This window comes from Tiliqua scincoides, chromosome 4 (genome assembly GCF_035046505.1).
Source record: "Tiliqua scincoides isolate rTilSci1 chromosome 4, rTilSci1.hap2, whole genome shotgun sequence".
Taxonomy (NCBI): Eukaryota; Metazoa; Chordata; class Lepidosauria; order Squamata; family Scincidae; genus Tiliqua; species Tiliqua scincoides.
In genome coordinates this window covers 217,540,218-217,566,641 of record NC_089824.1, presented here as the reverse complement: position 1 = coordinate 217,566,641, position 26,424 = coordinate 217,540,218, and the positions used below count along the sequence as shown (strand labels likewise).

Genomic DNA, 26,424 nt, shown 5'->3' with positions numbered 1-26,424 from the left:
CTGGCTGTCAATCACCCCCTCCCTTCTCCTCCCCCTCATGAGCGGAGGCAGTTTGGGCGGGAACTTGAATCTGACTGACTGGAAGGAGGAGGGCCGCTCCCAGCCCGCCCAGCGCAACGGCCGCCAACGCGCGTTCCGCACTGCGCATGCGCGGCAGGTGAATCTCGCCCACCCCCCTCCTTCCTCTTCCTTCGCGCACGGTGGTTTGTCCTTCCCCAATCCCAGCATGCCCCGCGCGCGCAGGGGGTGTTGACGTCATCCGAGCCCGGTCCCCGCCGCCATTGGAATCGGAAGGGCTCCTCTGGGTCGCCCACACTCGCCGTCCTCCCCCGCCCCGCTTCCAACGACAGGCCGGCCGGGGAACGCGCGAGGGGCAGGGACGCGGGCGCACGGCGGGCGGGTGCGCGGCTGCTCTGAGGAGGCGGGCGATGTGAGGGGGAGGGAGGAGCGCACCCCTCAGCGCGCGCGGTCTTCGGCGAGCCCAGCCCCTCCCCCACCGCTCCGGGTGCACGCGCGCGCACAGTCCCCCGCGCCCTGCCAGGGAGCGCGAGCCAAAGCCGAGGGTGCGCACGCGCGTGTCCGCCCGCGTTCCAAACACCCCTCACGCTCCCGCCCCGCCCCCTCGCGCCTGGCCACGCCCCTTTCGCTTCCTTCCCCTCCCCCCTCCCTTCCCCCTCCCCTTCCAGGGCGCATGAGAGATGTCTGCCACCAGCGTTGACCCCCAGGTAAGTGGGAAGGGGCTGGGCTGCTTTTCCCCGAGTTTCCACCCTAGACCCCCCACTTCCTCTCTTGGCTCCCCCTGGACTCTGTTGCTGTGGTGCCCTCCACTAATCGTCCTTCCTTAGAGCCCAGTCCTGTCTGCCTTCTCAGAAGTAAGTCCCATCATAGTCAATGGGGTTTACTCCCAGGAAAGTGTGACTAGGATTCTGGCCTGAGAGCCCAACCCTAGGCATGTCTACTCAGAAGTACATTCTATTAGAATCAATAGGGATTACTCCCAGAAAAGTGTGGATAGTATTGTGGCCTGAGAGCCCAATCCTAGGCATGTCTACTCAGAAGCAAGTCCCATTAGAGTCAATGGGGATTACTCCTAGGAAAGTGTGGATAAGAGAGCCCAACCTTAGGCATGTCTACTCAGAAGCAAGTTCCATTAGAGTCAGTAGGGATTACTCCCAGGAAAGTGTGGATACGATTGTGGCCTGAGAGCCGAACCTTAGGCATGTCTACTCAGAAGTAAGTTCCATTAGAGTCAGTGGAGATTACTCCCAGGAAAGTCTGGATAGGATTGTGGCCTGAGAGGCCAACCCTAGGCATGTCTACTCAGAAGCAAGTCCTATTATAGTCAATAGGGATTACGCCCAGGAATGTATGAATAGGGTTGTAGCCTTAGTCCTGCACCCTACTTCCTCTCTCAGTAGCCACAAGGTCCTTCTTTCAGCTCTGACTCTCCTTTATGTGCACACACTCCTGTTTTGATGCATAAAGTTATCTGGTCTCTGTTCCTCCTTCAGGTCTCTGTTAGTGCCTCCACCACCACCCATGTGCCTGCCTCATTACAGCTTCCCTTCTCTGGGGCTACTACTATTCTGGGGAGGGGAAGGAACACACCTTAAACACATTTCTTAAAACAAGGTTACTCTTCCATAAGCTCTGTCTTAGAAACACATGTATTGGCTGTATACACTCATCATCAGGGAGCTATGGTTTACTCACTCTTAAGTGTACCATGGGTGACACAACCCTGGGTTTGCATTTGTGTAATGTGTGAACAGGTTTTCTTAAGTCATTGTAAAAGTCCATTTTGAAGAATAAGAAATGGAAGTCTGGAGTAGCATAGAGTTGAAAAACTAACCTACAGGTTTGGACTTCCCTGATTTGATTCTCTCTTTTGCCTTGAACTCAGTAGGTGGTCTTAGGTCAGCCACTCTTTTTTTAGTAGTAGTAGTAGTAGTAACTTTATTGTTATTGTGCTACAGCACAACGAAATTTATGTGCCTTTTCAGCCTCAGCTCCCCTGCTGCATTGTAGGGTAGTGATGCTTAGTTACTTTAGGATTGTTTTAAGGTCTGTATCAGGGTAAAGCATCTAAAATAACAGTGTATTCAGAAAGCACTATACAAACACTAAGTATTACAATGTATTTTTTTTCCTCATCATGTTGGAAAGGGCTGCGTTGCTGCACTTATGTGTGACACAAACGCCTAGCATCTCTTCATTCATGCCCATGCATGCAAGCTTTAATTCCATCTCTCTTGCTGACCATGCCATTCATTGCCACCTTCTCTTGTGGCTGCATAGGTTTCTTTGTGGCTCCTTACTTCAGTGGATGTCCGTTCATGCAGTCTTTCTGCCCCCTTTCCCTCTTAAGTAAGGAAGAGGCTCCTTGAGTTTCTGGTTCATTTTCTCACTGGCACTCACGTTATCTCACTCCCTCTTTAGGTTTATCTGACATCTTGTTACTTCTTTTCCTCTTTTCTTTGGGTGTTCTTTCTTTTAAAGCGCATGCTTCACTAAACTGCCTGGAGTTGAAAGGATTACAGATCTGCCCCTTGAGGAACTTGGCACTTTTTTCTGCTTTTGGAAGGGTTCAAACCTGAGCATTTGCAATTGACCGCATTTCTTTTCTGTTTCAAGATTTTATATTTTCTGAGTAAATCTCATAATCAATCAAAAGGAAGGCTAGTATTGCTTTCATATTATAGACAGTGGGCCCAAGGCAGATAAAGTGTGGCTTGCCTAAGATCCCCTTTTGAGATGATAAGTGAGAAAAAATTTGAGCTGAGGACTCCCTACCTCGCAATCTTAGCTACAGGCTACATCAGATATTCTTTCTATAGGTGTTCTCTGTCAGTTTTTTCCTCTAGCCAATGTTCCATTTCTTTCTGCGGGTATCTTCCTTCTTCCACCTTTATGTTTAGGACAGGGGTCTCCAAACTATCACGTGGTGGGATTATTGTTCTGAGCAAGGCAGAGGTGAGGCTTTACAGATCTGCCCTGCAGCCACTGTCATTGTGTCCAATCATCACTGGGGAGCTGCTTCTGCTGCATGTCGCCCCAGAAGGCTTTTTGCCTCGATTTCCCGTGGGAAGTGGCTCTCTGGTACAAGGCTCTGCAATGATTGGGTGTGTCGAACAGTGGCTGTGGGGCGGAACAGTAAGGCCTCATTACTATCGCACCATGCCTGGAAGGATAATCCCAGTGTACCAGATCCAGCCCACAATCTGGGTTTTCCTTCTCTGATGTCTGTATCAATATTAGTAATCATCTATGTCTGGGCAGTTATGTTACAAGTCTTGGCGTTTCTCCTCTTCTGTAAGTTTTTATGACAACCTCCTCTTTGCCAGTCTTCCTTAGGCTCATTTTAGCCTCCTCGCCTCCATCCAACACTCTGCTGCTAAGGTCATTCATTTCATCACATAGATTCCATCACGCCCCTCCTGAAAACCCTTCACCAATTTCTGTTTCTGGATTCATAAGCTCTCTGTCCTTGCATTCAAAGTGCTCCATGATCTCACCCTTTCCTGACTCTGGTCTCATTCTGCCACAGTCCTGTCTGTGCCCTTCACTCTTCAATTCAGCTGTCCCAAAGGTCTCCAGCTCCCTCAAACAATTCTGTCCTTTCTTCCTGAGGCCTCTTATGCCTAGAACCTTCTCCCAGAACACCTGTGGGATGCTTCCTCACAAGCCTTTAGATTCTTTCTGAAAATCTGCCTTTTAATGAAACTTCTAGCTCCACCGCTTAGTCACTGTTGTAACTTAGTTAAGCGTGTGTAATTGAAACAATCACATATGCTTCCCTTGTTTATCACTGCCTATCTATGTCAGGTTCTATCTAGATTGTAAACCCCTTGTGGCACAGATTTGCTTTTTCCACTCTATGTAAAACACCATATACGCTTAGAATACTAACAGCCCAATCCTGAGCTGCCCGGGGTGCGCAGCTGCAGCGGTGTCAAGAATGGCTGGCACACCTTGGGCAGCTGCAGGTGGCACCTTGGGAGAAGGTGACTTTCGTCTCTCTGCCTCCCTGCCTCTCCGCTCCCATCCCCCGCCCGCCCTTGCCCGCCTCCCTGTCATGCCTCCTCCTTGCCTCTCCCCCCACCCCCACTTTCCTCTCCGTGGCTTGGGTATCCGTGAGACTGCTGAGCAGCAGAGGTTGTACGCTTGCTGGGCGCTAGCCCAGAACCAGCCAATCAGCTAGCATGGGCAGTATCCCAGCAGTAAGCCTCGCAAACGTGCCTTACGGCATGTTTGCGATGGTGCGCTCCAACAGAAAGCCAGAGCACCAAGCTTAGGATTGGGCTCTGAGTAAATAAGTATTCCTGATAGACCAGGGTGGGCAAACATTTTGGCAGGAGGGCCGCATCATCTCTCTGACAGAGTCGGGGCCAGGAAAAATTTAAATTAAATTTAAATGTACATAAATTTAAATAAGTGACTACATCAGATGGAAATTACATGAATGAGTGAATTTTACTGAACTTATTTACAAATGAGATCCAGAAAAGGGGGGGGGGTGTTAAAATAACTCCTGTCATATCTAACACACCTCTTGTCCAGGGAAAAGTACAAAACAAGTTTAAGAGGAGCCAGCATGGGCTACCTCCCCCCTCCATGCAGGAGCATTTCTCTCTCTCTCTCTCCCCTCCCCCCACCCATCCTGGCAACAAGCAGCAACAAATGAGCACAGTCAACCAGGGAGCTGGTGGGCACATTCCTCCTCAGGGCAGGAGTTTGTTTTTCCTCATTCACATAGTCCTGATCTTCCTCCCTCTCTGCCAGCAACCCCCACCCCACAAAGCAAAAGCAGCATGTGTCTTCCCATTCTAACAGACCCATGATTTCGCCTCTTCAGCACCCACCGGCCACAAAGCATACCCAAGCAGTATTCAAACAGACCCACAATTTCTCACCCCCAATCTGACGTGTGGCCTTCCTGAACCTAATGGGCATGTTGGATGGGCAGGGCTTCTACAAAACCCTCATGCCAAGAGAGCAAGAGCTCTGCATGGCCAGCCTTTCCCTCACTGCCACTGCAAAGAGCAATTACGTCAGGTCAGCAAGGGCTCCTTCAAATCTCCAACGTGCTGAGTGCCAGTTGGAGACGGGAGGGGGCTTTCTGGGGGCCAGATTGGGGGTCCCCGAGAGGCAGCAAATGGCCCATGGGCCTGGGTTTGCCCACCCTTGTGATCGACTGTGTAGTTGGCCTCCCCCTTTTCTTTGTTATTGTTCCCTGGAAATCAATCTCTTAATTTTAATTTAGTATCTAGAACATGTGCTAATATTTGTGTTTTGGGGAAGTTGCATGTTCTTGATTAGCTTCTCCTTGTCTGTGAGCGTGCATGTTTTTGTTGTATTTTTGCTATATTTCCTTTGAGACATGTTATTTTTCCTGCATCTTTTTCTGAAGTCTCCAATCCTCTTATTTAATTAAAAAAAAGATTGGGTTGTAAGAAAATTTAGGATTTTTCAGTCCCATTGGAATTGGTGTGACTTAAGTTAGTTGTGAATAACTTCTTCCACATTTCAGTGGTGCTTAGTAATGTTTAACTTTCTTAGGTTACAATCCATTATGTTCAATCCCTGTCATTCATTACATTTTTTTCTAGTGGAAATTCTTTTTATACTAACTCTTTTGAGTCTCTGACTGTATGTGCCTTTCCCTCAACTATTTCTAGCTGCTATTATCGACAAATATGTGGTCACTTGCTATGCATACTGGCTGATCAAATAGGTAACAGACGCAGAGACTTTTAAGGCTCCCAAAAAGGGGTTATATTTGGAATATGCGATAAACAAAATCTGTTCCAGATCACAATACTAGAAACTTTTAAGGGACTTGCCTGTACTGGTAAACTATAATACTATGAATGATCATAAATGTGTAAATTAGGCTGATGGCTTATTCTGTTCTGAGAATTCAGTAATTGACAAGTATTATCTTTTTTGTGTTTTTTCTTTCTTACCCTATACAGAGACCGAAAGGACAAGATAATAAAGGTAAGGAAAATGCTCTCCCTAATATATGAGGTGTCTGAAACTGTTCTAAAAGGAGATGTGGATGTATAATTCATGGTTCTCATTTTTTCATGAGTGTTTTTACATGCAGCAAAATCCCATTTTCAGAAATAAGTCTCAATTTTTCAAACTCGCATTGCTCTGGGATATTCAGGCTTATTTGTGAATAAACCTTGAATTGTCTGAAGTTTTAGAAACTGTTTCTATATTACACCATCATTTAATGTGCAAGGATTCAGCTCAAAACTTAACACAGATGCAAATGTTATTTTTGACAAGAGGATCGCTTTGTATAAAGGAAAGGAAATAAATTTCCATGATTGCAATAACTTCATGTTGCAGTTAGGCCACTTCCCCTTCTGTCACTGGAGTTTTATGGGAAGTTGTGGAATTATAGGTCATGGGAGTTGACACATCACTGTTCTTTTTCCAAACTATTTCTGGAGCACTTACCCCAAAGTTCAGACTTGTCTAAGTGCAAGATTTTGTGATCCTATATATAAAATGGTGATATTTGACATGGCTGGGTTTTGAAAAGCAAATAGTCCTGCTCATAATTCATACTGCATACATCTAGACCACCCTGTCTTGCAGTTTTAGAACAGGCAACACTTAAATAGAATCTACGTACTAAAAATTATTCTTTGTTTCCTGACGTAGTTATGTGATCTCTTACCATGGTCTCATATACTATTTCTTCATGCTATTTTAATACTTGGAATTTTAATGCAGGAGTCATGTCATTATAAGTTAAAGGTAACTGAAAGCATTTAAAAGGGATAGTACAATGGACAAGGTAGAAAGCTCCATCATGGGTAGCCCTGATGCAGCCTTCTCTGGACTGTGCCACAAAGTCAGTTTCCTGTAGGGTTTCTGGCAGCAGTCTAGCAAAAAATTAGATACGCTGTTGCCAGTTGTTTTTAGTTTGGCTTGGGATGATGAGGGATCATGCGTTTTGCAGCATGCTGGTGTCATTGGTGTTTTGGAAATACCCTTTTATAACAATGTTGGGACTGCTTCCAGTGCTTCATAAAAGCATGCTTATAAATTCTGTTGGGCCTATTTTTTATAACAGAAAGCCCAACAAGTGTGACTGCTTCCTGTTATGTTGTTACAATAAGCCATTTGAAATTCTGTAGCTTCCTAAGCTAATTCATCCTGTGTGTTTCAAATAAATGTTCATAACGTCTTGAAGCTTAATTTTTATTTGGCATGGCTTGTAGAAGCATCTTTCTGATGCTGAATATATTTTTAAGTGCAGGCTTTTTCTGAAACCACCTTCTTGGTATTTGTTCTTTGAGCATTTGTTTAGGTAGCTGTATACATGTCTTGAATTTGTATTGTCTGTTACTTCCAAACCTTTTACCTCCAGAAAACAGTTTTTGTATATTTGGTTTGCCAAGGAAGCTTTGCATGTTGCAGGGGATTATGGGTATGGGGAGCATTCTTAGTTTTTTGTTCAGTTCACCTGAAGTGCTGGCCAGACCCAGCAGGTCTTAATAGCTTATATGAAATGACAGTACACTCTTGAATATACCTAGTACTCTGATGTGGCTGCACATTACAGAGAAAGATCTGTAGTGATGGGTAATTTATCACAGAACCTTGCCAATATTCATGATCTTCTCATTGAGGAACTAGTGAACAACTTTCAAGTAATCTCAGTGTTCCCCAAAACAGAGTTTTTAGAATTGTTAGTTGTTTGGCATTAATAATGCACCAATTACAACATAGGGCAATCATTCTAGGTAAGAAGATCTTGAACACTGCCTGTAAGGTGGTATAGAATCTCCATTGGACATGCGGAGAAGCCAAGGCTTGAACTTGAAAGGCCATTCAGCCTGCATGTTGTTGACCTCTTTCTGGCATGCTTTGCAGGCCTCTCAGATTTCTGTTCTTGCTTGCTAAGCTCTAGTTTTCCTTCACAGGAGAAGTGTATGTTAGCACATCACATGAGTGCTAGTCCTGTTCTTGCCAAAACCATGTTGCAGGTTGTTGAAAAACCTGCTTGCAAGCTGCTCAGACACTGTCATTCAAAGAAGCTTTAGAATCAACAATGGCATTTCTAGCGCCTGTGGAATTTATTTTCTGTGTTGAAATCTGACCCCTTTTCCTTCTCTGACTTCATGGTGCCATAGAATGAAGGCAGCTTTATTTACACACACTGGCATTTAGGATATAGTTTTTAATTGAAACTTGAGAATGTATAGTGTTATAATGGCAGTTCTTTTGTTTCAGTTCAAAATGGTTCACTTCATCAAAAGGATACAGTTCATGACAACGATTTTGAACCTTACCTTTCTGGACAGTCAAATCAGGTGAGGCAATTATACTGAAAGGATTTAATTTTATTTCTTTTTTTGTAAGGGAGCTTTTGGAGAGTAACAGTTGAGAAGCAGTATGGTTTCTTTTTTTAAAAAAAACAAACTGGAATATATCGGGAGAGGTAAGAGATCACCAATTAGTGTAATACACTCTCTTATTTCATTCTGGTTAATAGCTCCCAGTTTAACTAAATCAGTGTCACTTGCCAGCTCAGAATGTTTGCTTCAGGAGTAAAGTTAATGCTGAACATTTCAGTAATCTAAAAATATTTGTAGACCTGCTACCAAACAGTACTTTATATATAAGCATTTTTAGTGGAATCTTTAGTTACGCACCATCAGTGAGGAGAACCTACCTGCAGTGCTCATGTTTTAGAGCACACTGCCAGTATAGCCTAGAAGAGGAGAAAAACACTGTACAGTAACTTCTCAGCAGATGGATCTCTCCATTTGCATGAAAGACATAAATGAATTTCTATAAAAAGTTGATGTAATCTTTATTTCAAGCTCTTGGATTCTGCTTACTGTGTATTCAGATGGTGTTCCTGATGCCCAGAAATGTAGTGGAGAGCATATTTTAGCTCCAAGCAAGCATGCACTTGTTTCACAAAGCTAAAAACTCTTCTTTGTAAAAGTCCTGAGTGTGACTTTTGTCTTAGATTTTCTGTGTAACCATGATTTTCTCCTTTTCCTGCTTTATAAGCCAACAAATTGCAAATAATTCTGTCACTCATCAAATCTTTTTTCCTTCCCCACCTTTGTACAGTACTTAGGCTGGTGGTTTAGGCTGCTGCTCAGTGGTAGAGCACATAGTTCACATGAGCAAGGTCCCTAATTCAGTCTTATTTTTACAGACAAAGCAGGAGAAGATTCTATTCTGCCTCAAACCTTAGAAAACCGCTGCCAGTCTGTGTAGACAATACTGAGCTTGGTGGACAAATTATTAGATTCAGAGTAAATCAGTTTCATATGTTGTCCCATTTTTTAAAAATTCCTGATGCTCTGTTTGGAGGGGGAAAGGCAGACTTTTGGGGGGGGGGGAGACTGAACACTGCTGGACCCAAAAACTAATGGCCAAAGGCAGAAATCCTCTAGCACCACCTTCTGAAATCTGCTTTCCAGGAAGGACCAGAGCCACTGCAAACAATGCCCTTGAGTCCCATTCTGACAAGGTGATGCAGAAGAATACCCTGATTGGTATTACTGAATGCCATAGTCCAGCAGAAACATGGACACAAAAGGACCCTTGTCCATTTCTTGACATAGGTCATCAAACAGGGCAACCGAGGTAGTTTCCATTCTGAATCCTGGCAATGGGGAAGGAGCCCAAGCGAAGGGACAAGTTGATAATGTGTAGGAGAGGGGGGATGGCTGCAGAGAAGCTGGCAGGAGTGGGGGGGGGGGTGGATCAAGGGGGCAAATGGAGGGATTCGAGAAGAGTGGTGTAATGGCACACTTCATGGCAGTGTTGTCCTATGGAATACATTGGCAAAGGTTTTTGTCTGTATTTAACACTTGAGAAGGATGTGGTCTATTCTGTTTATATTCAGTGTTCCGTGAATGGTGTATGAAAGAGTGTTGCATAAAAATAGAGTAGCTTATTCAAGTTAAATCGTTAAAGGTAGTTTAGCATGAGGTTTCTCAGCCTCCTTTGCTCATGACCCTATTCTGAGCTTCATACACCTGCCAGTTACTCTTGGGTGGCTCCCTCAGTTACTTTCTGTGGCACCCCTAATGTTCTCTCATTTTCCATGTGGCTCCCTAGAAGGATGATATGGCCTCCTGGAGTGGGCATATTGTACATGTTGAAGACCACTAGTTTAGAATAAGTAGCTACTGTAAACATTGAATGAATATGTTTTCCTTTGGAGGAGAACTAAATTGTTGGACAGCTGCATGCCCTCAAAGTCCATCTTCTCTGTTGTCTGTCTGGCCAAACAATACACCTCCCTATTCCACATCAAAAAGCCTGCCATTCCACCGCTAGTTTTTTGCCCAAAACATACCTCCCTCCAGCACCAAAATTGAAATCATCCATTCTGAACTGGCTGCCTCTTTCCAGCCCTCTTTTCTACAATTGCTCAATGATTTGGTATTCATGTTGTCCTTAGTGAATCTTTCCACTTGCCCCTTGATCCATTCCTCCTCCCAACTCCTGAGTGCCAACCTCCCCCTGGTCATCTCTGCTACACATCATCAGCTTGTCCCTCTCATTGGGCTACTTCCCCACCATTCTCAAAAGACCACCCTTTGATCCATCCTGTTTCTGTGGCTGCCACCTAGTCACCCTTTGCCTCCTAGAATGAACTGCTTAACACTCATTGCCTTGAATTTTTTCTCTGCTAATTCTGGTCTTGACACACTCCAATCTGACTTCCACCCATTACACTTCATTGAAACTGCCCTCACAAAAAACACCTGTCTTTTGAACTCTGTGTAAAACATCATGTTCTACAGTGTTGTTAGAGGGCCATTAATGTGCTTAAGTATAAATATATTTAGTACTTTAAATGTGTTGCAATTTTTTTGTCACTCTTATATTTGTGATAGTCCTATGAGGTCATTCTACTTGAGAGATAGTAGCTCACTAAAGACCACCACCCAGTGGGCATCCTAGCTAAGTACAGAATATTGCACGCATTCAGGTCAAACTGACTTTTTGTACTAGTCTTACAACCTAAAACTCAATTGATGTGAGCTTTCATCCTTAAGATGTTTCCTTATGTGGTACTCTATTGAGCAATTGCTGAGTGAGTTCTTAGTCATATTGTGCAAAGATTGGAGGAATTTTACTTTTCCAAATAAAATAATGTGTGACAGATTGCTGGTGCTGGCTGAATGTACTCCTTGTCTATCAAATGCCTTGGGCATGTCATGCTTTGTTCTATTCTGTTCTCTGCTGTTGAAGTCTCTGGGTGGTGGTTGCTTATAGAGAATCCTGCTGCAGTGTGGGGTGCTACGTTGGACTACCTACAGGTTCTTTGCAGCTCTTCACATTTAGGATGCTAATGTAACACAGCTTAGTTATTAAAATAGTTTGAAAATGTTAAACTCCTCTCCCTTCCACATGGGTATGTCAGTGGACCTCAAGTCTGATCCTTAGCACTTCTAGTTGTAAAAGGACTGGGCAACAAGTGATGGGAAAGCTGCTACCAGTCAAACAATACGGGGCTTGATGAACCAGTAGTCTGACTCTGTGTTAGTTAGCATTGTATGTCTGCATATTTGCTGAAAAGCAGGCTGGATAAACTTTGAATGGCCTTTGAGAGCTCCAGACACTTAGTAGAGATTGAAGTGTCTGAACTTGTACATCTTGGTGTTATGCTGAACCAAATGGCAGTTCCACATTTTAATGAACCACCCACATGCAAATGATTTGTGACTGCATTCTTTCCAGTTCATGTGACTTGATAGTCATCTTGGAACATTTCTTCCAGTGCTTCATGGAGGCTTTAATATATCAGTATTGTCAAAGTTTGAATTATTTTTGTGCTGTCTTCCTCCATTCCCCACTATGAATTATCCTAAGCCACTCAGAGTATAGAGTAGCTTGACTAGTGGCTTGGAAAAAGTCCAGAAAGAGCTCTACCCTCAGTACTGTTTAGTACAATCCTTCCATGTAATGCAAGTTGGATTTCTTCCGGAAGCTGCCAGGTCAGAGCCTGACAATAGGACCATGGCTTTTTTTTTTCCCCAGCAGAAAACTGCATGGAACTCATGTTGGTGAAGCTTGCTGCCAGAGTAGACAGGGCCATGCTGTGAAGGTGGATGGCCAGGCTGTAGTTCTACATTTTTGCCAGAGCACCATCAACTGCTCTTTCCCCTACCCTATGCTAGACTATGCTTTCACTATTGCTTCAAAAGTGCTTAAGGCAGGAAACTTTCTAACCCTAAGAAACCCTAAATAGTTTACCAGTTTAAGGGCCCGATCCTATCCAAAGTTCCAGCTTTGATACAATTGTGCCAACAGGATGTATGGTGGTGGGGGGAGTCACAGAAACCTCCTCAAGATAATTTGTTCCATTACCTTGGGGCTTCATTGTTGTTAAATTGGTGCTGGACTGTTGGATTGAATTAGACCCTAAAATAGTGAAATTGTAAGTTCCAAAAAACCCAGAATTCTAAACAAAGGTCAAAATCTTCAATGTTTTATAAATAAATTGGTTTAAATTAACTATCATTCTAAGACTTTGATAACACAATCAATAATTATTTGTTATTGTGCCGTAGGTCAAACAAAATAGATGGAATGCTTTGCAGAGCTGACTGGTGAAGCTGTTTTATCCTGCTGAGGCTCTGTGTAGGAAACATTAGACTTTGAGTTACAAGATGGTGACAGGTCATGAAATTGTGCTAGAGTAGCCAGGAGATCAGAAATACTTCAGGGCAGAGCACCTGTTATTTTAAATCACTCTTAATTGTTGTCCCTTTTGTAAGCTATAAATTTGCAGTGTGGCAAAATGTATCTCAGAGTGAAGATTTGAGCACTAAAACATGCCTCCTGGCAGGTGGAATCATGTTAATTACGGAGACTTGCTGCTTTTTCTGTATCTGGTAGCACTGCATAAAATACATCTATTTCTAAGCACTGGCTAATATGATCTAAATCAGGAAAGACCTGTGCACACCCTCTAATGGAGCGTACATTTTTTCAGGAAAACTGACCTGTAAAAATGCTGAAATGTGAACGTTTGAAGGTATTTTCAATATCTGGTCTCAATTTACTTTTTCTCAATACAGAAATAAAGCATACATACATTATTAATTTGAAGTGCCAGAAGTCTTGGCAGTGTGTAAATGTGACTTGCAATCTGAATGGTGCTCATAATCTAGACCAGGAAACGCAGGGAAAGTTTGAGGGTAAAAGTATTTTTCAATTAAGTAACTTAAGGGCAGGTCAGGTAGTCTGGGGAGAAAAGGAAATGTGGAAAGGCTAGACAGAAAAATATAGTCTTTAAAAACAGATGGGAAATGGAGGTGGCACTGTAGACATGATATGGAAAACTTTCAAGGCCTGTGGCAAAGGAAGCCTAAAGAGGGGGAGAGTTTTTAAGAATGGAAGTACCAGAACAGGAAATTGCATGGGACCTTAAAGAGTAAGAACATAAGAAAGGCCCTACTCCAGTGGTTCTCAAACTCTCTGGGAGAGTTTGAGAGCCAGTAAGTCTTTGCAGGGGCAGGGGGAGGAGGCAGCGGGTGTGGGGGGAAGCTCAGGGGGCTGCAGGGGCTTGGGTGCACTTACCCAAGCCTCTTGCAGCAGGGAAGGTGGATGCAGAGCGATCCATCAATGAGCCATCCAAAGCATCAATAAAATGATGATGGTGACAGAATTTAGAGTGAAGAAGTGAACCAAGTTGAATGAGGAAGTGTTGATGAGAGGAGTATTACATTAATCAACATGGGAAATAATCAGAGCACAGACCAAAGCAGTGGAATGGTTTAAAAGGGCCAAATGTTGATAAGGTTATGGCAGAAGATGCGACAATTCTCAGACATTGAATCTGAGAGCGAACAGTCAAATACAAGACCTTGTGCTGCCTGCCTAGACAAACAGTGTAAATGGAAACATTGTCAGTAGTTTATTTTTGGATTAAGATTTATTTCAAGGGTTTTTGTGACGGTGTATGCAGTGAATGTGGTTTCAAAGCAACACATTTTTCACTTGGAGAATGTCATATTTGATTTTATTGAGATTTTGCAAAGTAATGATACAGTGTTGAGGAATTGTGAAGGATAAGTAATTATAGCATTGTAACAGTAGCATTTTGTGAAACTCATTTAGATAGAATTCTCTGGTTACTAAAAGCTAGAGAAACTTTTAAATGGAATAAGCCCACTGAAAGTGCAGAAGGCTATGTGACACTCATGAGTTTAACCCATGAAACAGTTTAATCCCATTAGAAAATAAGCCTGCTTATCAGTCATCATTTGAGAGACTGAAACAGTTGAGAAGCAATGCAGGTTTTTAAAAATTTAAGGCATATGGTGTTATCAAGCTCTGTGTTGTCCTAAAGTGTTGAGTAGTTAAACTTTTCATAAAGTATCTCTTCTTGTTTAAATAACACATCTGTGAATATATGAAACTGAAATGAATTTTCTTATCTTTAACAGAATAACAGCTATCCATCAATGACAGATCCCTACCTGTCCAGTTATTACCCACCTTCTATCGGCTTTCCTTACTCTCTCAGTGAAGCACCATGGTCAACTGGAGGAGACCCTCCTATCCCATACCTGACTACCTATGGACAGCTCAGTAATGGAGATCATCATTTCATGCATGATGCTGTTTTTGGACAACCTGGTGGACTGGGGAACAACATTTACCCACACAGATTTAATTTTTTCCCTGAAAATCCCCCCTTTTCAGCTTGGGGAACAAGTGGGTCCCAAGGTCAGCAGACTCAAAATTCAGCTTATGGAAGCAGTTACAGCTACCCACCCAGTTCCCTAGGTGGTACTATTGTGGATGGGCAGACCGGATTTCATAATGATACTTTAAATAAAGCTCCTGGAATGAATAGCATTGAACAGGGAATGGTTGGACTGAAGATTGGTGGGGATGTTACAACTTCTGCTGTGAAAGCAGTAGGTTCTGTAGTGAACAGTGCCGGAATGACGGGTGCTTTATCTGGCAATGGTGGATCGGGTATAAACTTGCCAGTATCCAAGCCAACTTCATGGGCTGCTATTGCTAGCAAACCAGCAAAACCTCAGCCCAAGATGAAAGCAAAAAGTGGGCCTGTAATAGGAGGGGCTTTACCTCCACCACCTATTAAACATAACATGGACATAGGCACTTGGGACAATAAGGGTCCTGTGACCAAAGTTCCAACTCCCCAGCAGATCCCTTCTCCTCAGTCAGTCCCACAGCCGCAAATTATTCAGCCTATTCCTGCTCAGCCACCTCCACTGACTCAGCTGCCATACCAGAACCCTCAACCACCACCACCTCAAAACCGGTGGGTGGCACCTCGTAACAGGAACGCAGCTTTTGGCCAAAGTGGAGGAGCTGGTAATGAGAGCAGCTCGCCAGGCAGTACCCCAGCAAATTCTATCCCAGGTGGTGAATCTCATCCTGTCCTTGAAAAACTGAAGGCTGCTCACAGTTACAACCCTAAGGATTTTGAGTGGAACCTTAAAAATGGACGTGTCTTCATAATAAAGAGCTACTCTGAGGACGATATTCATCGTTCTATCAAGTATTCCATTTGGTGTAGCACAGAGCATGGCAACAAGCGTTTAGACAGTGCTTTTCGCTCCATGAATAGCAAAGGCCCAGTCTACCTACTCTTCAGTGTCAACGGCAGCGGACACTTCTGTGGAGTGGCAGAAATGAAGTCACCAGTGGACTATGGCACCAGTGCTGGTGTCTGGTCTCAGGACAAATGGAAGGGGAAATTTGACGTCAAGTGGATCTTTGTGAAGGACGTACCCAACAACCAGCTCCGACACATCAGGCTGGAAAACAATGACAACAAACCAGTTACAAACTCCCGCGACACTCAGGAGGTGCCCTTAGAAAAAGCAAAACAAGTGCTTAAAATTATCGCTACATACAAGCACACAACCTCTATCTTTGATGACTTTTCTCATTATGAAAAGCGCCAGGAGGAGGAGGAGGTGGTGCGGAAGGTAAAATGGCTTTAGAATGTTTTGGTAAATGCACGTGAAGGAAATAGCAGCTTTTGTGAGGCGTAAGAGTTTGAAAAAGGTTCTGTTTTCTTTAAAAGTAAACACCTGTTTTCTTTATCTACTACACGCTCAAAGGCCATAATTAAGAATAGCATTGTGATTTCTAGTAGGTAAAAAAAATTGTTTTTTCCGAGCTTTCATATTGGTGCAGGTTCATTGCTATGTCTTAATAGATATAGGTGTTGTAATTTCTGGCAAAACGGTGTTTAATAAAGTTGATGTCATGGAATTAGAGTTGGAGGAAGCCTTGCAATCCTGTAGTCTGATTTCCGCTCAATGCAGGAAAGCCAGAGCTAGAGCATCACCAACAGGTGAATCTCCAACCTCTGCTTCAAGACCCTTGGAAGGGAAAGCCCTCCTCCTCCTAGGCAATTGGTTCCATTGTTGACTTGCTCTTCCATTAAGAAGTTTCTCTTAATGTTGAGCTAAAATCTACTGCCCTGCTTCCAGGGCAGCAGAGAACATTGGCCTACTTGTTAACTGCACGAATACTACGTTCATGACATTTCTGTCATGAATTATTTCTGTCTGTCTGGCAACACATCATGGGTAGACTGATTATTCAGGTACTGATAACATCCAGAAATGTGCAAATTGAAGAGATTTTTAAGAACACATCATAAGACAAGGGCAATAAGAGTAGGGTTGCATGGTAAACGGAGCTTAATTTTGAAGTTAATTCTTTATGAACATAAACAACACTTCATGCTTTCTGCTGTAATACACACTTGCACCACCCCTAGTGCATTTTCAACTCAGCAATAATATAGAACAGAAAAAAACATTCAGATTCAAAATATAGCAAACGAAACTTACTGGTAACACTGTATTAAACAAAGAACAGCAATGGTGATAATGGAACCTAGCAATGTAGTAAGTAAACAAAAAGTGTAGAGTTAGGGATGAGCAAGGGTCCTATAAAATCAGCCCTGGGCTTGTTAAGTTGCATTTTAGGTAATAGTTATTATGTCCCCAAGCATTCCCAATATGTGGAGAAATATTTTAGAGCAAACAGTGAGAGCAGTGTCACGTCCCAGGTCAGATACTTTCCCAGCTATTAGGCTTGCACTTCATCCTTGTTATGACAAAATGGAAATAATATCTCAGGTACTGGTTTGCTTCAGATGACCAGTCTGTTCAATCTTGGTTCACAACCATAGCATAGTGTATTTCTTTCTTAAACAGGAAAGTGCCCAAGGCCCTGAGGATCTATAAAACAGGAAAAACTGCCTCAAAGGAAAGATGACTTTGGGTCTGTAAGAGGCCCATCTCATTCTTTGAAAAACTTTCTCTCACCCAGTTCTTCAGGACCGTAGCTCTGCCTTCTTTCTTTTTATAGATACTTTTAACCTTTTTGTCTCCTGATATTTGAGATAGCCAAAAATTCAGGATGACTTGATATTATGGGGAAAGGGAAATGAAGTCACTTTTTGATGTGCAAAAGCTAGAATGTGCCACAATTTTATGCAACAGAATGTAGACTTTTAGTGTTTTGGCAAAATCTACTTTCCTTACAATAATTCACTTTTTAAAAGCCTTTCATCTGTAAGTTGCAAAGAAACCTGGAACTGTCATGAGGGATGTAAGGGTAGAAGGCTTTGCCTGATTCAGGAATTACCTGAAATGTCTCATAGTATTCTTGGAAGTAGGAGATAATATATTACCAGTTCTTGTTTGTAGAAGCTTGTTGCATTGGCCCCAGCACTATCTTAATTGGCAATTTGTTTTTAACATCAGTATAAAAACCAAATTATGCTTCTCCAACACTACAAACTATGAAAATTTGTAGTTCATAGTTTGTAGTTTGTAGTTCATAGTTTTACCTTACTTAATATTAATAAGGAAATTTGAAATTTTGTGTTATAAGTGGTGCTTTAAGCACCCATAAATTCTAACATATCCCACTTGTATACAATGGAATACTTTTCAAAGCATAGTCTAACATTAAGGGGTTAGACCAGTGTTTCCCAGACTTATCTGAGTCATGATGCCTCTGCAACCTTTTCTTCATGGCTCAACTGGATGCTCCCATCTTGGATCTTGCAAAATCTCATGAGATCCAAGATGGAGCCTCCCTGTGGGAAAAGGTAGGAGGAGCCACTGGGACATCCTGTGACACCCTAAGGCATTGCAACATTAGGGGTGTGGTTATTTGGTGATTTTTTTTCCAAAATTTCTTGATTAAATTAGCAAATTGTGGTATTATGTATTTTTATTCCAAGGGTGCATTTTAATAAATTATAATTATAAATTATAATCTCTTTAAAAATGTGCTAGGTAGGTGATATAGTGTCAGCAGGTGCAGTCACAGTATTATTTCTAACTGAAAAAGTCATCTATTTTAATTTCTGGAAAATATCTTAAACACCAAAATGAGGTGTTTTGTGTTTTTATGTGATTTTAACCCAAAAGAAACCTCCCACGCCTCCGAAATAAACACTTTGGGAATTCCTAGCTTAGACTGATGCTTGAAATAAATGCCTGTCTGATGGATTTTAAAAAAAATTATTTGGCCACAGTGCAGAGCCACAATTGGTTTAAGGCAACAGTTCCCAACCTGGGGTAGCATCCCCCTCACCAAGTTTTTTATTTTAAAAATCCTCTCCCGTTAAGGGGGATGGCAAACTGGAGACTTGTGATGGCAGTGACCATCACTTCCTGGTTCTCCATGTCACTGGTGACAACAGAGGCAAGAAATATGTTTTAGCAGGGCTTCTTACCTCCCTTTCATCAGTGGTGGTGCAGGGAACCTGGAAGTGATGGGTTTTGTCAAGTAGAGGTCCTGAGAATGTTCCCAACCCTTAAGAAGCAGGAGGTTGGGAATCACTGGTTTAAGAGCACTGTGCTCATAGCCTTTGAAGCTGCCTCTGTAACAAGTCTGATTCTTGGAGCCGTAAACTACTATCATACCACTGTAGGTCACACATTGGAATAGTTCCCTGTAATGTTATAAAAGTTTGTGTTGTGTCTTTTTGAGTGCAGGCTTGTTAGGCAATCAGTAAACTGCCTGCAGTTGTCTTTTCTAAAGAACACCACTAGGTTGCTCTCAGTGAGCTTGAGGGCTGGCATTGTTCAAGCGCCGTACTGCAAGCTGTTTTAAAGACTGTTTCAAAAGTGGCTTGCCATGATGCAGCATCTCCAGGGAGCTCCTGTTGAGAAAACATAAGACCAGAGACCACTTTGAGCACATGGAGTGATTTGACCATTCTTTTGGATCCTAGTCTCTTAACAGCTGTTCTTTAAATTCTATGAATAGCATTGGTTATTTAAACTTGTATGGTTAAGTTCTTTGTTGTTGGAGTGAAGGGATGAGCAAGTCATTCAAAACTTTGTTATAAATGGATTGTTCAGTTCATAGTTTTAGTTGCAGATTATAGACATATGGTAGGTTCCAGTCTACATTTGATCACAGTATTCTCTAATCTCAAATTATCACAACTAAGAACCTGGCTTGCGGGGGACGACGATGACAAGATGAGTTGGAAAGCAACATGTCATCTTCTAAGTTGACTTAATCATGTCCAAGTTTCATTTTTTGGTGGGACTCAGTCATGACAAGCTAAACATAGAATATAACCCAATATTATGGTTGCATAATGGTTGCATCCAGAGAAAGTTAGTCATTTATTAAGCACCTTTGAAATAAATGAGATAAGTTAGTTATGGCAATTAAATGGGACTATAGTCATAAAAAATGTAATTTTAATCCTTTCCAATGAAATTTGGCTTTTTTATTCACTGTCTTATTTACAGTTACAATTCTTTCCATCGTGAAACATAGAAGTTAGAAACTCATTTTTTTAAAAGGGGAAGCTGATAATTGAAATTTTGACAAGAGCTTATGATTACACAAAACCACCCAACATCCATTACTTAACATCACATGATTTCTTCTCCTGGATGGACTTTGTTACTTTGTAGTCACTATTTAGAAAAACTATTGCACAAGATAGTAACATGGTGCACTAAAGAGTAGCACAACGTGTGTTGTTTTGAGTAAAGTCTTGCATATTGCAAGGACTTATATGATGGGGAGGGGGGATAGCTGCTGTATGTTCCTGACAGCTGAACACCTGACCGTGCTTGTGGCTCAGTGCTTGTGGACCGTGCTTTCAGCTTGATGGGGAGCTGAAAAACATGAAGGGTCAGACCAACCTTGCTACTAGAAGACTTCCTCTGATCTTTATGTGCTACTGTGGGAAGGGGTAGTGGGGAACCCTAACTTCTTTGCCTCTTAGCAATTTTGTGGTCAGCACCCTTGGTATTCTTTCTGTGCCAAACGCTGCAGTGCTCTTTCTTCTACCAAAACTTTGCTGTAGTAGTACTTCACCAGTGGGATCTTCATGTCTGGGTTCGTATTTTTTTTTGGTTTTGAAACCATCTTGGCTTTAAATGACTGAACAAGGCAGCCATTATAGTGTCTCAGAAGTAGAGAGCACATTGTTTAGACTGAAGTAGAAGTAGAAAAGCAAATTGTTGTGCTCAGTAAGACTTCAGAAATATCTTTTACTTGTGTCTAGTACAACCTGTCCTCTTTTTTTCCAGAGTACTTATTGCCTTGAACAAAAAGATACGTAGAGGTAAAATTTCCAGAAGTATTGACTCCATAGGGAAAAAATAGTTTTGTGGTTTGGGAAAAAAAGAAGGGACAGTATATGTGCAATGTTTTCCTTTTGCATTATATTCCTTAAGACCTTACTAGTCTTAAGAACATCAAATGCAATAGAATTGTACTGTTTGGTATATTTATGAGTATAAATGTTTTAGATATATTCAGACAATAACTTCAAATATACTTGGAGATGAAGGAACAACTTGCTACAGCTGAAGGTACCAAAGCCTCTTAGATTTGCCAATTTTAAAAATAAGGAAGAAATAAAATCTGAAAATAGAAACCCTCATTATGGCAGGAAGGAAAAGGGTTTGGGGTTAGTATCTGATCTTAAAAACAGTCTCCACCATGTTGGATAATGTCAGCATTATCTAGAAACATGGAACAGCATGAAAACCTGCAGCAACTTTTTACTGTCCCCCACAGTAAGAAAAAGACTACGTCTTGCACTATTTCCAACCAAGGCTGTGGAGTCCATACACAAAACCTCTGATTCCACCTCCACCCAAAATGGCTTATGACTCAACAGCCCTGCTTCCATCTGTTTGGAAGGGAAAAAAATTAGCATTGCTGCTGACCTGCAGATAACAAGTATTTATCAGTAAATCCTAATATTGAGTTAAATTTGAAATTGAACTCTTCAGTAGTGTATTGCATTCTGTAAGTGCCATAGTAAGTAAATAAAATTAGCTACATGAAACCTATATCCTATCTGTCAGACAGAATCTGTCAAGAATGTTGGGATTCTTTCTCTAATCAGAATCAGTTTTGAATTATCTTCACATTCTGAACTTTCATTTTCATCTCCATGAACTTTAGCTAGCCGTCTATGTAGATTTGAAAAAAGCTTCTGTACTACTTCAGATGTGAGCTTGATGATGGGTGAGGAGGATATTTCCTAAGATCAATATATTTCACATACTACAGGTAGGGAGGTATACAAAATATGTATATATGTATATTTTGTATACCTCCATTTTGTAGGAGGTATACAAGAATTATAATTGCCTAATATGGTATTTGATGGTCTTGCCTAGTTACTCAAAAGCATTTGAAGGTGAAAAGGGCAGCTAAAACAAGACTATTAAAATATTGCCAAGAAAATTTACAGCAATACTTTGACTTTCATCCATTTTCCTTTCATTGCTTCGCTCTTTCAGCTGTTTTCAGCTATAACCACATATCAGATTTAATCCACGTGCTTTCTTCTTTTGTCCAACTTCATGCACCCTTCCATGACAGTTATTGACGTTCTTATATTTTTGTTTTATTTCTGTTTATTTAGGTATTGCTCACATTTGCATGTGTTATATCATTTATGTTCTTTGCTGGCCAAAATAAATTTGCAAGCTAAATAAAGCAAGCTAAAAAAAATTACATCCATTTTTTTTTTACTTCTGTCCATGCTCTGATTCCTAACCTGATGAAAGTGCATGGTATTCTGTAAATGCTGTAACTCATCCTAAATATATTTCATAAGAGGTTTTGACAGTGTTCCCCAAGATTTCCAGTTTTTTTCTCAGGCTGTCACATCTCTGCTGTGGAAACCTGTTACTCACGTAACTCTGGTAGAGCATATGCTTTGAATGCAGAAGGTTCCAGCTTCTAATCTAACTCCTGTCATGGGTTCTAAGAAAATCACCCACCAGGGAGCCACTGCTAGTCACAGTGGATATTGCTGGCCTAAACAGACCAGTGGTCTGACATGGTGTAAGGCAGCTTCATATCTCTGAATAAAATTTTTTGCAGTTTCCTTTCATTGCTGAGTGAAGTAGAAATCTGAGCATAGTCATCCTTAATTTTATGACTTTGAAGGAATAGGCATTTAGGAGAGTTCTGCAAGTATTTAGAAGATACCTGATTTCATGAAATGCAAGCTGTCCACTCTCTCCATAGTTAACTTGATTCATATAATAAAAAACTGGATGTCTGAGTGCAGGGTGGTGAATTGAAATTAATATAATTACATTTACACAAAAACATCTGTCTGAGATCACAACTCAAATTGTGTTTACTTAATGGGAAATTCTGTTGCAGTTGCAGGTAGGCCACTGTATAATACGCTTATTTTGTATGTGCAAAATTTCTGAAATATGTAGAGGAGCATGTTGGATTGTAGTGGTAATTACATATCCGCCTTGTGTTAAATCTGTTGTCATGACCATGCATCTTAAAACTGGTATAAGTAATTTTGATGTGTGTTCCTGAGTCCTAATTTGGTGTTTTTCTCTTTACAGGAACGTCAGAATCGAAATAAACAATAAGAATAAACATATATGGTTTGCTTAAATATAAATATATAAATATATATATATACACACACATATATATATATATATACTAGAACTGATACTAAAATTTGATTATGAAAATTAAATCTTTTTAAAAAGTGTTCTGGTGCTGTAATCTGGCATCAGGAGACTGCAAACCTTTCAGCTCCAATATCTTTTGTGCAGGGGAAATTAAATTGTTGCATCTTTTTAAGTACATTGTAGAGTGTTTTGGTTTTTTTGCCCAAGTGGATATGCATTAATTTGTATCTTTTCTATGTAAAATGCTGTAGAATCCATTAATAAAGGTGTTACTTTTTTATTATTTTTTAAGTTGGTTAAACGAGTTCATTTAGTATGTAACTGTAATTGAACATTTTGAAAATATTAGTGTTTCCCAAAGACTTGAGCTTCAGCACAAATTATGTTTCTAATCTGAAAATCACTATAATTTTATATTTATGTACTACAGATCCTCTTGTCTCACCATCCCTACAATTTGTGTTGATTATTCATGGCGACTATAAAGCAAAACTAAATATTGAATTTATCAGTTTTTAAGTTTAGAGAAATATGACACACGTCAAAGGCATTGACATTAAAACAGCAAGTTCAGATCACTTGGTGTACTTCATTTTTTTTTTTTTTTGTTCCAGTGGTGTATGTGTTAAATGCTTGTACAGGTTTCTTATAGAAAACTAACCAAGCATAATTCACTGGGAGAACTCTTGCAAGTAGCATAAATGGGAATTGCACGATTTTGCAATTGTATAATTCACAATCATTTCAGTGGGGCTAGTATGAGAAATTACCCCATGGATTGTGCCTTACATTGTCTAAAAATAGCTTTTCTTTCATATTTGGATAAACAACAAAGATCTGTGGCACCTATTTGGCATACCAGTGCTCTTCAGTAGTACCTGCTAAATACCATGTCCTGCAACAAAAAGGTGCAAGTTTTTTCTCTGCCTTTATTATTATTTTTGTTTGTACTTTAATTATTAAATGATGTCAGCATTGCAGAGATCTGAGGCGATGTGGCTTTTTCAGTCTGGTTTTATCTTTCTAATATCCATTGAACATGGATCATTTTTAGTCTTTTTTTCTCCACCTTCCCCTCAAAAAATGCCATTTAAAATTTTATACCAATAATGGTGAGCTTTAATATAGAATCTTAGTACAGACTCATATGATGGATTATGCTTCAGATGTTTAAAATTGACTGTGTGTGCGCGTGCGTGTTCTATATATTTTTTTCTTGTTGGATGAGTAAAAACAACTGTTTTAAGAAACGAGATTTGCTGTCATGTTTTTGTGGAATGAGGGAGCTGTTGAAGAACTGGCCACCAACCGGAGTCTCAAAATTAAGCATGAATTCTTGGTGCTCATGCCTGTTGCTCTAGCACACTGAATCTGCACGTCTTTATTGTAGAGGATCTTTTACTTATCTTAGAAAGCAAATATCTTCTGAAAACTATTTACTCAAGAGGATCTCCAATTTAAATGAAAGTTTAAGCTGTAACATTTAGTCTTGTATTTAGAACATATAGCTTTGTCTCTGGACTGTTACTTCTAGTGTAAGGAGTAATGGACGGCATCAAACTAACTTTTTTCCTTTAGGAGAATACAAGCCTTAATAAATAATACCTACTTAGCATGTGTGATGTCATCTCATTTTTTCCCCCCTACCCCTTGGCCAATATGTATCAAATGTCAGGCCTGTGGTTAATCTGTTGCCCCTTATGCTCTCCCTGCCAAGTAGATTCTGGGAAACGGGCATGTTGTTGGAAAGTCTTATAAAAGTTTTTGTTGGGGCTTGATTGGTACTGCTTAGTATATTTGAAGAATGAGTCAATTTGGTGGCAAGGGAATGTTTTCCCAGGAGTCCAAGTCCAAGGAGCCTCTGTCCAAGGAGAAATTTGCAGCTAAGGTGAGCCAGGGAGTGGCCAGGAAAACTTTCAAGTTTCCTATTCTGCTGTTTATCTATGACAAGGAAACTTCTGCTTCATTATGGTATCACTACCTGAACAAGGTAACTAGCTGAACATTGAGTGTAAGGTAAAAGTATTGGTTGAGCACATTAGGAAAATAATTGTGGTACTGTTTATGAGCCCTGCTCCATCGATCCAATGAGTAGCAACTTGTTTCCCTCATGACCAAACTCTTGGAAGCTTCTGATCCAGAGCTCAAGGTCCATAGCTCTTCTGCTGCTGTTTTACTTCTCCCCCTCCAACCCCTTAAGTGACTTGTACTGTGAGTACTATCTCTGAACATGGGAGACTCCAGAAGTCCAAATGAGAAGTAGCTATTGATGGACTTATTGTCCAAGAGTTTATCTAATCTCACTTTAAATTTCTCAAAGCTAGTGGCCCCATCATAACTTGTGGCTGTAAATAAAATGTGTGAAAAAAGTATAGCACTGGCTCTATAGATTAAAGGGTGTCCTCTTTAAAAGATGCGAAAAAGTTCTGCTGGATCAGGCCAAAGGTGTGTCAAGTTCAGCATTGTGATCCCCACAGTGACCCACCAGCTGTCTCTGGGAAGCCCACACGCTGAAGAAGAAAGGTGTACTTCTCTCCCACCATTGCTCCACTGCAGCTAGTATTCAGAGGCACGCTACTGAACCTGGAGGTAGCACATAGGCATCCTTACTGGTAGCCACTGACAGTTCCTGCCTTCCATGACTCCATCCACTTTTTAAAGTCATCCAGATTAATGGCTGTCACCACATTTTATGGCAATTAATTCCACAGCCAGATCCTGTGCTGTACAAAGAAGTGCATCACCTCTGTTGTGAATTTCATGGGATAATCCCTGGTTCGAATATTGTGTGAAAGGGAGGAAAGCTTACAACAGCATACCCAGTTTCAGAAATCTCAATTGTATTCCCCCAACTCTTGTTCAAGCTATGAAGTTCCAAATATTTTAACATTGTAAGGAAGGTGATACATTTGTTGCCCTCTTGCTCTGTTTCCAGCTCAACAATGTGTATCTTGAAGTGAGGCAAGTAGAACTGGACAGAGTATTCCAAGTATGGTAGAATCGCAAGTTTATACAGGGGTAATAAAGCATTAGCAGTCTTATGCTCTGCCCCTTTTCCAATGATCACTGCCACGCAAGTTTGTTTATTACATAAACAAACATATTCTCATCAGACATATTCAAGGTGGTTTGCACTGGCTGTCATAAGCCCCCATAGGGGTTTCTACAATATTCTGTTCGTATAGAGCCCTTCATTCTCCTTTGTGGGGCGGTCATCTCTGGCTGCGCATCTCATGCCTTTCAGGCTTTCTGCAGATAGCTACAAATCAAGCCAGGATCACTCTTTGCTATCTGTCACTTTATCACAAATGTTCCCTTACCCAGAGGAAACCTCTGGAACTGCCTCCCCTCCCCGGCCTGCACAACTGCAGGCTTCCTTTCAAATTTGTTGCTGACTGTTGCCAAGTATTTCTTAATTGTGTCACGTGTCTCACTCTTGTTCAATAGTCATAATTACTGGAAT

General features: G+C 41.3%; 1 protein-coding gene across 2 annotated transcripts; it reads left to right on the top strand.

Annotated features, from left to right (window-relative positions):
- Positions 1-269: 269 nt before the first annotated feature.
- YTHDF1 (YTH N6-methyladenosine RNA binding protein F1) lies at positions 270-24,576 on the top strand. 2 transcript variants are annotated; one of them, XM_066623865.1, is made up of 5 exons: positions 270-400; positions 5,976-6,000; positions 8,257-8,336; positions 14,454-15,977; positions 22,887-24,576. In XM_066623865.1, exons 4-5 carry the CDS (start codon positions 14,472-14,474, stop codon positions 22,911-22,913), a joined length of 1,533 nt encoding a protein of 510 aa, XP_066479962.1. In that variant the 5' UTR covers positions 270-400; positions 5,976-6,000; positions 8,257-8,336; positions 14,454-14,471; the 3' UTR covers positions 22,914-24,576. The 2 variants fall into 2 exon arrangements, with proteins under 2 accessions (XP_066479962.1, XP_066479961.1); XM_066623864.1 differs by having other exon boundaries at positions 316-725.
- The last annotated feature ends 1,848 nt before the right edge of the window (positions 24,577-26,424 follow it).

What these genes read in the sequence shown, in the direction of transcription:
- YTHDF1 (XM_066623864.1), top strand. Translation starts at nt 699, where the DNA reads ATGTCTGCCACCAGCGTTGACCCCCAG. An exon ending in GAAAGGACAAGATAATAAAG is followed by an intron (nt 6,001 to 8,256) that starts GTAAGGAAAATG and finishes CTTTTGTTTCAG; the next exon opens with TTCAAAATGGTTCACTTCAT. An exon ending in AGGAGGAGGTGGTGCGGAAG is followed by an intron (nt 15,978 to 22,886) that starts GTAAAATGGCTT and finishes TTCTCTTTACAG; the next exon opens with GAACGTCAGAATCGAAATAA.